The sequence below is a fragment of the Muscardinus avellanarius genome (assembly GCF_963383645.1).
Source record: "Muscardinus avellanarius genome assembly, chromosome: 5".
NCBI classification, from domain to species: Eukaryota; Metazoa; Chordata; class Mammalia; order Rodentia; family Gliridae; genus Muscardinus; species Muscardinus avellanarius.
This window is the reverse complement of record NC_137790.1, coordinates 30,501,095-30,513,698: the sequence shown is the minus strand read 5'-3', so window position 1 is coordinate 30,513,698 and position 12,604 is coordinate 30,501,095. Positions and strand designations below refer to the sequence as shown.

At 33.3% G+C, this 12,604-nt stretch overlaps 1 protein-coding gene across 5 annotated transcripts in view; it reads right to left on the bottom strand.

Annotated features, from left to right (window-relative positions):
• Positions 1–545: 545 nt before the first annotated feature.
• LIPI (lipase I) overlaps positions 546–12,604 on the bottom strand; it is a gene marked incomplete at both ends in the record, with an annotated part of 59,322 nt that continues 47,263 nt past the window's right edge. For all 5 annotated transcript variants that reach the window (XM_080695451.1, XM_080695452.1, XM_080695454.1 and 2 more), the window contains 2 exons: positions 546–633; positions 7,868–8,044. In XM_080695451.1, coding sequence (XP_080551577.1) covers positions 546–633; positions 7,868–8,044 — 265 coding nt within the window. The remainder of the gene's footprint in view (positions 634–7,867; positions 8,045–12,604) is intronic.

Here is a 12,604-nt window from a genome sequence, read left to right as displayed (position 1 = left end):
GTACTTCTATTTTCAAGGTTCACATTAAATCAATTGATTTCTCCAAATCATAAAATTTAAAAGAAAAGCTTTGTTTTTTACTTCAGTCACAGGTGTGCATGTATAGTAATTAGACATTTTAGTGACACATTGCACAGCTCTTTTCTATTTTTCTTTTAGAAAATACTTAACATATTTAATTTTAAAAATAATAATTCAGATAAACATCAATGATAAATATTTTATTTAGGAAGTAGATGAGGTAAACTGAAATATGCAGCTTTTAGAATATATTCAGCATTTTAAATTTTACATATTTTTATTTTAAAAAATGTAAAACTTTAAAAAATGTATTTGAGTGCTCTGTGCATGTATGTCTGTATCACTCTGAACTTCATTACAAAGTGTAATTACAATACACTAATAAAGTATATGTAAAATAATTCAAGAAATAATTAAACTTGAATCCCATATTGAGCAATCTATTCTAAAGGAAATGATTGGATTATTCCCATTTACAGGATATTTAATTCAAAAACAAGTTTATATTTGATGGGAGAAGGCATTTAAATTTTCTTTGTTGTACATGTGTCTGGTTTAATAAATACTTCTTTTCCCTCTTCCAGTACAAAATTATATCTGCAAAGTGGTGGTCTGTGAAAGAGAAACAGAAAAAAAAATTAGTAAAAGAGCATATTTTAGTCTCTTTTCATATAAATATTTGGAGAGTCTAAGTTTATAAGTAGGTAGTTCTCCAAATGCACGAAGTTGGAAACTGTAGGATGGATTCTGCTCAATCTCATTTACCTGTGAAGGAGAAAGTGAATATAATGGTGATGATCAAGAAGAAATTTACAATTTCAACTTTGGTCCTTGCTGCTCCACTGGAATATTTTAATACACTCACTGATGCACTGTAATTATACATCATAATGAAGTTCAGAGTGATAGGAAGACACATGCACACAGCACTTGGTGTGTTTCCCTCCAAATTCCACCCCACTCTCTCCTCCTCCCCGTATTTGCTATTGAGATTGGTATTGATAATCATGTATGTACATAATGATTTTGTATGAAACAGAGTTAGAGAGTGAAATACCTGAAAAAAACCCAAATTCTACTTGTGTGGCCAGGCTATTTCTTCCCTTGTAACTCCCAGTGAAGAATACTGAGAGTGAATTTTGTGGACAAATTTTACCTAAATATTTGAATTAGTCCTTTTTTTGCCACCTAGAAAAGTGGAAATGATAGTACCTAAAGTGTTCTATATCTTAGATAGATTGTGCATTTGAAGATTACTAAGTAAACAATTCACTATGGTGAACTATACATCGTGTACAATTCCTTATTTTCCTGTTGATGTCTTGAAAAACTCTCAAAAGAGTAATCAAATAAAAGAAGTAAAGGCTGGTAAAATCTCTGGAAAGGAGCAAAAGACAGGATGATGGAAATAAATGGAAATCTGTATCTGCAATAGCAACTGGTCCATGAACAAGGAAGGAGCCAAGCCATGCAGTTTTCTACTCAAGAGATCCATGGATCCTAGGCTCCTTCCAGCATGGCTAAAATACCAGTAAATACACTTGTAAAACACTCAAGAGCATTTTTAGTTTAAATCATTCTGTTTTTAAATAACCTAATTATCTACCAACATCTGGTTTGTAGTAATCAAAGTCCTAAAATAGAGGCACTATAATTATTTATGAAAGAGCCGGGTGTGGTGGCACACGCTTATAATCCCAGCATTCGGGAGCCGGAGACCATGGGATCGTGGTTCGTGGACAGCCTCAGCTACTTAGTGAGTCCCTCTGCAATTCAGTGAGACCCGGTTTCAAAATAAAGAATAAATAAAGAATAAAAAATAGGGCAGGGGGTGTAGCTTGGAGGTCGAATGACCCTCGGTTCCATCCCAACCCGCAAAAAAAAAAAAATATTTATAAAAGTTAATAGGATACTTCAGTATTTTGCATTTGAAATAATAAAGGCAGCTTGGAACTCCCATATCATTATTATTATTATTATTATTATTATTATTATTATTATTGTTATTTTGTGGTGCTGGGTTTACCCCAGGGGCATTCTACCTCTGAGCTACAACCCCAGTCTAATTTTTTATTCTTTATATTTGAAACAGGGTCTCACTAAGTTGCAGAGAGCCTAAATCGCTGAGGCTGGCCGCAAACCCGGACTCTCCTATCTCAGCCTCTCAAGTACTGAGATTACAAGCATGTGCCACCACACCCAGCTCCCATATTATTAATATAGCAGTAACTGTGAAATGAAAATACTTCAATACTAAGATATTTTAGATGGTGGTAAAAGTAGCTTCATATTAAGTTATCAGAGATCAGAATGTGTTTTCTATTATTAATGTGGTAAACACATATTTGTATTAAAAATTCCACAATATTTTAAGTTTTTGTAAGCATTATGGAACAGCTTAGGCAGGTTCACAATACCTGTCAAAACTAAATTTCACTAAAACATGAGAGAAATTAATATTCTTTCTTTTAACATTGACACAACTAAGTAATTTAATTGCCTTTACTATAATTTTGACATCATATTTTGTTACTAATAGTTCCTTGTCCCCAGACAATAAAAAAGCACTGAATGTGTCATGTATATTGAATTACCTGAGAATAAAAAAAACATGTGCTTACTTCTTCATCAAAAAAGCACATTTAATATTGCATTCCTAATGTTTTGCCTACTGTAACTTCACAGAAATGAACATACTGTGTTAGTAAAGTATAAATTTCAGTAAACATAACTTAAAACCTCCAGTAGTAATACCTAAATTTTAAAATAAAATCTAGTTTTTAAATTTAAGTCATGAATGTAATAGCAAATTATAAGAAATACATGTGCTTACTCATTTCAAACATCACCTTTTGAACGATTTCAAAAAATATAAAGCATCTAGAGTAATTTAAGCACTAAGCCAAAGAGAGGTTCCTACCTGCCAGAAGGAAAAATCAGCGATTCATATATTACAAGGTAAAACACACAAAATAATCTTGCCTAAGTAGTTGCAGTAACTAAAGCTAAACTGAGACTTCCCCAGGCCTGCCTAATTCATCTTGAAAGAAGGATCAGAAAGGAACACCTGACTAAAGGTAACTTAACAGCATCTTAAAAATAAAGCTCAAGAAAACCGACGGCAACGGAACAACACAGACCACCCAACATGATAACATTCATAATGTCTGACACCTTATCAAGAATTAGCAGGCAGAAATGAGTATAAGCCAGTGATAGAGCACTTGCTTAACATAATCAAGGCCCTAGGTACAACCTTCAGTACCAGAAAAAATTAACATATGGTAGAACTGATTTTCTTTCATTCCAATTTGTAAACAATCTACTTGCAAGCAAAGAATTTGAAATATATACCCACAAATCAACTAATTGAAACCAACCCGACCCATGGCACTTGTGTGAAAATCAGCACTTAAACTACTGAAAATATAGTTAGTATACCTGTATTTCACACCTTCAAATAGTTAAGCAGCATTGTTAGTTACCAAAAATCCAAATCAAACTTTAAGAGATAAAATCAACGGTTTTGAGTTAAAATGAACATTGTAAGGGATTAAGAGCAGATTGTACAATGTATAAGACAATAAAAACTAGGAAATTCAACATGTAGCAATGAAAATGATCCAAAATAAAATACAAAAAATTGAATTAAAAACGAATGCAGTGAGCTGCAGAATAATATAAAATAGCAAACAAACTTGAAATTGGAGTTCTTGAAGAAGAACAAAGAGTGACTCAAAAATACATTTGAAGTCGTAGGAGGAAATCTAGATGAAGCCGGAGAAACTATAACTTAGCAAATAAGGCAAGAAAAGGAAAATTCCCTAGTGTACATGATGTATATTCATAAATATATCAATGTCAGTCACTAAGTCAAACATGAGAAGGAGAAAAGGGGGAGGAAATGGGGTGGAAATTGGGGAGGAGCTGAATGAGTGATGTGTGCATGTATGCCTCTACCATCTTGTATCCCATTAAGATATATGACTACAATGTACCAATAAAAAAGTTAAAAAATAAATTTGAAGGCATAGTTGAAAATTTAGATGAAATTTTATTAGAACCCATCAATCTACAGTTCTAAGAAGATCAATAAATTTCACACTTAAATCCACTCATGGAATGATTTATGACACTTTTTACTCTCAGTACTTTAAGATATTGCTATCATTAGTATTAATTCATGGTAGAATAAAATCTAATGAGAATATAAAAGTACAAAGAAAATTACAAATAGACACATCAGAATCAAATTGTTTCAAGACAGTGATAAAAAGAAAATTTTTAAATTACCCAGAGTGGAGAAAAGGTACATTATTATCAGAGAAGTTACATAAAGGACAGCAGTATATTTCCCATTAGGATCAATGTTTGGTAGACGTAGCATGGTTGAGCACCCAATTAAAGTATTGAAGATAAAAACTGTCACCTGTAGTCCCAGTACTTGGGAGGCTGAGAGGTTTGCGGACAGCCTCAGCAAGTAGTGAGACACTCAGCATGCTTGGGAGACCTTGCTTCAAAACAAAACAAAACAAAATAAAAGGGATAGGGGTGTAGCACAGAGGTAGAATATACCTGAGGGGGAAAAAAGAGACAAAATGGGAAATTCACTCACATGCATGATGCACATTCATACACGTATCAAAGTCAGTCACTAAGCCAAACATGAGAAGGAGGGAGGGGAGAAAATGGGGTGGGAATTCGATCTCCAGTACCACAATAATAAAAACAAGCTTGTCAAACTAGAATTACATAGCCAAAGAATTGCCTTTCAGAGAACATAAAAACTTTCTTAGACACTCGTAAGTTGAAAGGATTTACCACATTACACAAGGATGTCAAATAAACCTCTTTAATTCAGGAGGTAAATTATCAGATGAAAATATGCATCTGTGAATGGATCTGAAGAGCACTGGATGTAACACTGGATAAAAAGAATGAATTTTCTTAGTTATTTACCTCTCAATAGAGTAGCCTTTAAACATAAATGACACAATGCAGTGTGGAGCCTTTTTGGCATATGTACAAGAAAATTAGTTGCCAACAACAGGAAAGCCAGGATGGAAAAATGGAAGTACACTATTGTAAGGTTCTCATGTCACATGTGAAGTGATAAACTCACTGGTAAGTAGACTGGAACCAATTGAAACCTACAACCCAGACCACTCAGAAACTACGAAGATGATAAAACAAAGCTAGATAGCAAACAAACTCACAAAAGAGACAAAGGAGAACCATAAAGTTATACATTTACCCAATGAAGGCAGATGATAGGGGAAAACGGAATAAAAAATGAGACAAATACAAAATGTACGAAAATAGAATTATGTCCGGCCATATCAATAATCACAGTAAATCAAAATGCAAATGCCATCCATCAAATATCAGAGAGCACTAATATCATTTGTCATTTGAGAAATGCAAATTAAAAATAAAGGAGAGCCGGGCATGGTGGCACAGGACTGTAATCTGAGCATTTGGGAGGCTGAGATAGGAGGATCATGGTTCGCAGACAGCTCAGCTACTTAGTGAGGCCCTTTGCAACTCAGTGAGAGTCTGTTTCAAAATAAAGAAATGGCCGGGGTGTAGCTCAGAGGTAGAATATCCCTGTGTTCCATTTGCAGTACCACAAAAATAAATAATAAATAAATAAATATATATAAATAATTAAATAATAAAGAGAGAGCTCTGCACACCTATTACAAAAGCTGAAACATAAGGCAAGTAAACCAACAAAAACCTGGGAAAGGTACTTGTGGGTGCAGTGACACCAATGAACCCTCCTAGATTGTTGTTAAACATACAGAATGTACAATAAGTATGAGAAATAATGTGGCAGTTTCTTTTAAAGTGAAACACACACACAGAAATCTCACCTGTAGATATGTATCCAAGAGAAATGAAAACTTATGTTCAAATAAAAACATATATGTAGATAATTATGGTAGCTTTATCCATTAATAACAAAAACTGCAAAGAAACTATAAGTCCTCTGTCTGGTGAAAGAAGAACGGTGACTGTGGTAAGTCTCTATAGTGGAATGCTATTCATCTGTTCCTTTTCACTGATAGAAGCAACAACAAGGGTAAAATATAATTGTATGTGACTAAGTGGAAGAAGCTACGCTTTAAAGGTCATATATTATATAATTCCACCTATACAATACCTGGAAAAGGCTGAATCAGACAACTGTACACACACAAACTCATCAAAGCCAATCACTGTGCTGAACATGGGATGGTGGAGGGAGAGAGGGAATAGGATGGGAACTGGGAAAGGCTCAGTGAGTGCTGTGTGCATGTATGACTCTATCACCCTGAACTTCATCAAGATGTATGATTACAATGCACCAATAATAAATAAATACAAAAATACAAAGATGAGTTGAAGACTGAAAATATTTAGAGCTTTAGTCCTTTAAGGCATGACACCACCACCACCACCACCACCACCACCACCACATAGGAATGTACCAATAGAAATGATGATGCTAAATGTTTGTGGTGAAAATTTTTATATATTTTTGTCATTATCCATATATTTCAATCAAAAGTAAAAGAGAAAGAGAGAAATTATTCTTAGATTTGTGTCATTATAATGGCATTTTGTTAACTAAGGTGGCTAAATATTATCATGCTAAAAGTTATAAAATTGCCAATAGTTCAAGGAATGCTCACACTTCTCACTGTTGATAGAGACCTCATCTAAATGTATATGCATATCATGTATTATTTTTATTTTTACTCTGCATTTATTCTTATTTACTGTGCTCAATATTTATAGAAAGGTCATTGGGAAATCAAGTATATAAATACAAAGATGTAAGGAGAAATAAAGTATCACTGTCAACTAAAGAAAAAAAATAGTGAGCCATCCACAGACCAATTTTATTGGCTGTCAGCTGATGCTTACTGTTGGAACAATTCACCTGTCCCAAATGACAGATGATCAATTAATATAAGAGCTTGATAGTATTCTTAACACTTTCATAGTGATACTGTGGATGAAAACATGAATTCTTCTGTAGCAAATACATACATCAATATCATGAGGACAAGAATAGTTCTCTGTGATTGTGAGGATATGAAACCAAGAAAGTTATATTAAATGAGATAGAAAAAATAGTGCTAGAGCCAATCATCTACAAGACAATGGAACCCAGAGGACCAAAATGATGTCACATTTTAATAGGAACAATGTGATGTAACTGAGAAATCAAGACAGATGACTATTATACTACAGTGTAAAGAGTTAGCTCCTCTTCATGCCATTATAGCATATATACAAGAGCCTTATTCCTGCCTTTGTATGTATTTTAGGATTGAATCTTCAGTGATTTGTAGAATCTGAGATACAGCAAATGAAAATGGGCTTTCTTCTTTTCCCAGCTAAATGTTAATAAATTCAGGAGAAAGAAAAGATAATTGAAAACCACATCAATCTCAATCTCCTCTGACCTTGGGTTCCACTACTGAGCTTTTAACCAATGGCCATCACCTAATAGATTATATAAAAGTATGCTAAACCACTCTGTGAATATATATTATAAATAAAATAAAATATTTTTAAAATATTGATAAGCACACGTGTCTTACTTTTCCACCTTTGTTGTGTCTTAAAAAAGGATTCTATGTATGCTTTTTCTTTATTAGATAATGTGATTCCAAAATAAATTTCATCTAAGCCAAAAAATACATTTTACATCTTTTTAAAAGTTTAATATATGTGTACAATAAACTTTGAAATAAGTAACAGATTCTTATATACATAAATTCTTAAACCATTACTTAACAAACTAATACTTTCAAGTTTAAAAATGATATGATTAAATCAAAGTTTATCTTACCTTTCTGGATATGTAAGTGATTTTAACACAAGACTCTGGATCTTATAGGTACATGTAGCACACTGAAGATGTGAGTCCTGGAAATATGTCAAACCAATGCTTGAAATATTTACAAAATCATTGAAAAACTGAGCAAGAATATTGACTTCTTGAAGTTTATAAAATGGCTTGCTCTTCCTAAAAAATTGATATATTCAGCAAGTTAATAATTTTAAACATGCAATAATTCTAAAATCAATATAAACTTAATGAGGTAGAGTCCAGAGAACAGCCTCAAGAGGAAAAGGTCAAACACAATATTTGTTAAAGTATTTATTAAAATAATCTAAACAGTAAATTACTATGATCATAATAAATATTATAGTAACATGTTTGACTTAATATTGACTCTGATATGTTTGTTAATGGACATCATGAACATTAGAGAATTTCCCTTCCCCCTCTTCCATCCCTTCAGTTGAGTCGCCTTATTTGCTCATCTATAGTATCTACTTCTTCATCCATAGTTCCTCTTATGACCCATTTTCTCCCTAGCTTTCATATTAGGGAGAGCATCCAATTTATTATTTTTTGTTACTAACTAATCTCACTTAGTGTAATGGTAAGGGCTACTTGGGTGATATGTGCATGTATGCCTCCACCATCTTGTACTCCATTAAGATGTATGACTACAACGCATCAATTAAAACTTTTAAAAAGTAACAACATATTAATCCAATATAAAAATATATGAGGAATAGTTTTTGTACACAATATAAAATATGTGGGGAATAGTTTTAAGGAAAAAGTGCAATGTTTTTATGTGTGTTTAGATTATACATTTGTATAAGATTAGTAATCTTATATTTCATTTTTAGATGCATCTTCAAGTATCACAGTAGCTTGAAATAATGACTGTTGTTCTGTACTGTTTATCAAATATCTTTTATGAAATAGAATAATCTATAAAATCCTATGGTTATAAAAGGGTAGTATGTATGTATGTATGTATGTATGTATGTATGTATTTATTTATTTATTTATTTATTGGTGGTACTGGGGTTCCTGGAAGCCATTCTACCTCCAGGCTACACTCAGACCTATTTTATTTTTGGAAACAGGGTCTCTTAAACCAGCATGGCTGGCTTCGAACCTGTGTGATCCTCCTGTCTCTGCTCGCCAAGCACGGGGATTACAAGTGTGCGCCACCACGCCCGGCTAAAAGGGTAGTATTTAAAAAGTATAATTCCCTCAGCATTCACGTTGTACTCAGAACTGTAATAATGCTCCACACCCTAGATCATATTTACTAACTCAATGACCCCTTTTATTAGCTATCCTGAGTATGGCCATTTCTCAGATAAAAGAAAAACCTGAGTATCAGAACATACAAACACTTTTCTGAAAATCATGAGGCTAATGGATAAAGAAATGGAATGACAGCCATATCAATTCTCTTCACTTCTCTTTTCAACTCTCCACTCCTATGTGCCCAAAATGTGGGTACCTGGGAGTCCTTCCTATCAGTAGTTGCTTGCCTGACTCCACTAGAAACTCAACCCACTCTATTGCATTTTCTTTCATTGGATAAAACCAAGGGCAAAGGAGAGCAAAAGAGGAAACAGTGTAGGAGAGAAGGAGGATGTGACAGAAGAGAGGAAGAAGAAAATGAGAAAGGAAAAGAAGGAGAGAAGGAGAGAAGAGAACAGGGAAATGTCTTTTACCATCTATTGGAAGAAATTTCTCCTTTGAGTAAATAAAGAATACAAAAGAACTGGAGAACAATCACGAAGGTCCCTAGCATGCCCTACTATCCTGTATTTTCCTTGCCCTTCAATTCCTTTTATTCCTCATAATATCCAGACCCCAATAAGAATGTCATCAATCTCCTCAAAGCCCATTTCTGCTCCTCCTGGCTGGGCTACCACCTCTTCTTTCACAGTTCATAATGTTTTAGACAAATTGCTAGAGATTTCTCAGAGGTAATTCAAATTCAATATATCCAGATAGCAACATATTACCTTCCCCCATAAACTGGCATCTACCCTAGTAGTTTCAGTTGCCACGGGTGGCTCATCACCTCTAATTCTCTACCTCCATCTGAGGCATGTATACTCAGTCAGATACATGTCTTCTACATTTCACCATGTCATTTTGGTATTTCAATAACACTTGAAGCTCAAATATTTCAAGTCAAAATGACACATCTTCCCCAATATCTTCTCCTTAATCAGCAAAAAGAAAACAAAAACAAACTAAAATTAAATATTTCCTATGTATTAAATGATATTACCACCTATTGCCCAAGCTGAAAAATTAGGGCTCATCTTCAATACCATCATCTTTTCAAACCCTACATCTAACCTGGCATAAATTCTTACTGAATTTACCTTAAAAACATCTCAGATCTTTAAATCTATTCTCGTTCTTCTCTATTGCAAACTCTATCTCAGGATACTATTGTTTCTTGCCTATATACCTGCAGTAGCACTCAATCCCCTCTTCAATTTTCTCTCTGACCATTTTCCAAAATAAAAATCCAGTCTTGATCCAGACTGTCTTCATTAAATTACTACAGTGATTTTCATTTGCCTAGTGAATAAATTAAAAATACTGAAAAATGTATTCTTGTTTCTGCAATATATAGGTGTACTCTACTTTTCACCTCATTTTGGCCTTCCTACCTCTATTCTCAAATATTAGAAATTTTCTTCAGTTTCTGATGTGAGTCAGGCTCCTTATACTTTTGGGTTCTTTGCATTTGTTGGTCCCAAATCCTGAGATGCAGCAGAAAAGGGACTCTTGTTCAGCATTTAAATCTCAACTAATATAAAATATCCATAGAGAAAAATTTATTGACCTCCTTAATTCACATTTCCTTTTTAAGTTTATATACAAATACACACAGATACACAATAATTTTCCTAAAGACATTTTTCATGAATAAATTTTATTTAATTTTATAATTATTTGATTCTACCATTATTCCTCACTATACAGTAAGCTTAATGAGATATGATCATGATTCCTTTGTTTATTGGAGAATCCTAAGCACTTACTTACCATTAGGCCTGTCTCAATGAAGAGAATCATTAAAAATGTTTAAATAGAAAGATGAGGCACATCGTGGTATTTATTATTAACTTAAAGTCTTGCTGTACTAGACTGAAATTATACAAAGATCTAAATTTATTAAAAAAAAACTTTATCTCCAATGCCTAGTACTATTTCTGGGCCATAGAAGCTTTCAAAAATATTTCTTGAATGATTAAATTGGGTCCTGTCTATGTAGCTCAGTGTAGATCACTACGGATTACATTATGATGTGAGACTATGCACCAACAAAAGTATTTTTAAAACAAGAATGGCATTGTAATTTTTAAATAGTTATGAAGATTGAAAGTTGGGAGCCACTCAAGGTTGGCTTTTATTCTTTACTTTGACATATTAAATTAATCATAAAAGTACACCATACATCTATTTGGAAGCCTAAAATGCTTTAGAATCTACTTCACTCTTCTTTTTCACAGACACTAACTTGGTCCTGGCCTCCATTGTTTTTCACATGAGTAGTACTTTCTGGGGACTCTTGTCACCAGTCTAGTTCCCTCTAATCTCCCTATCACTCAACCATCTGGGATTTTTTTATCATCTGAATATCTAATATCAATATTCTGTGTTTAAAATTTCTATGTGTGCATATTAATATATGTCCCCTCATAATATCTAAGTGATTTTAATAACATAGGAAAAATGTCCATACTATAATATTAGGTATAAAATTCAGGAAACATAACATATTTCAGTAAGATAATAATTCTGCTAAATAAAAAAATAATGTGTACACAGGGCCATTCATACAAAGGAGAAAAAGAAAGAGAAAGAGGAAAAGAAAAAGAAGAGGAGGAGGGGAAATAATTAGAATACAAAGGGTATCAGTATTTTTAGATGTATAATTTTAGGTGATTATCATTTTCTGTCTATAATATTTACATTTTTATTGGTGCACTGTAGTCATACATCTTAATGGAGTACAAGATGATAGAGGCATACATGCACATATCACTCATTTAACCCTTCCTATATTCCACCTCATTCATACACATTTTTTACAGTGAGAAAATACTCCTGTTTCAATTTTAGAAAGAAAAATAACAAATATTTAAAATTATATGACTCCTATCACATTCAATATAAAGTACAAATTTTAAAAAATATTAACAGAAAAATAATAAAGCATTACCCAGGTTAGATGGGCAAATTATAATATTTGTATATTTTCTATATTTTATAACTTTTATTTTAAAATTCATCAATTCAAATATAAAAATATATATCACCATATCATTGTTTCATATGTTTGTAATAAAAATCAAGACACAATTTCTTTACTTTCTGCAAATTCAAAGCAACTGCTTTAGGACTGTAATCTGCATGCTATTTTAGGTGATACTGGGGTTCCTGGAAGCCCTTCTACTGCCGGGCTACACTCCCAGACCTATTTTTTATATTTTTTTTATTTGAAAACAGGGTCTCTTAAGCCAGCGAGGCTGCATCTGAACCAGCGCGATTCTCCTGTCTCTGCCTCCCAAGCGCGGGGATTACAAGCGTGCGCCACCACGCCCGGCTGCATGCTGTTTTTGAATGTAGGTGTTTTGGGATCTCCATGCTTTTGGAAACTGCTTCTACCTGTTTCCTGCTGGGTTACTTTACTTTCAAATGCTTCCTTACCTTTTCTCTGTGCTTTGACACTACATT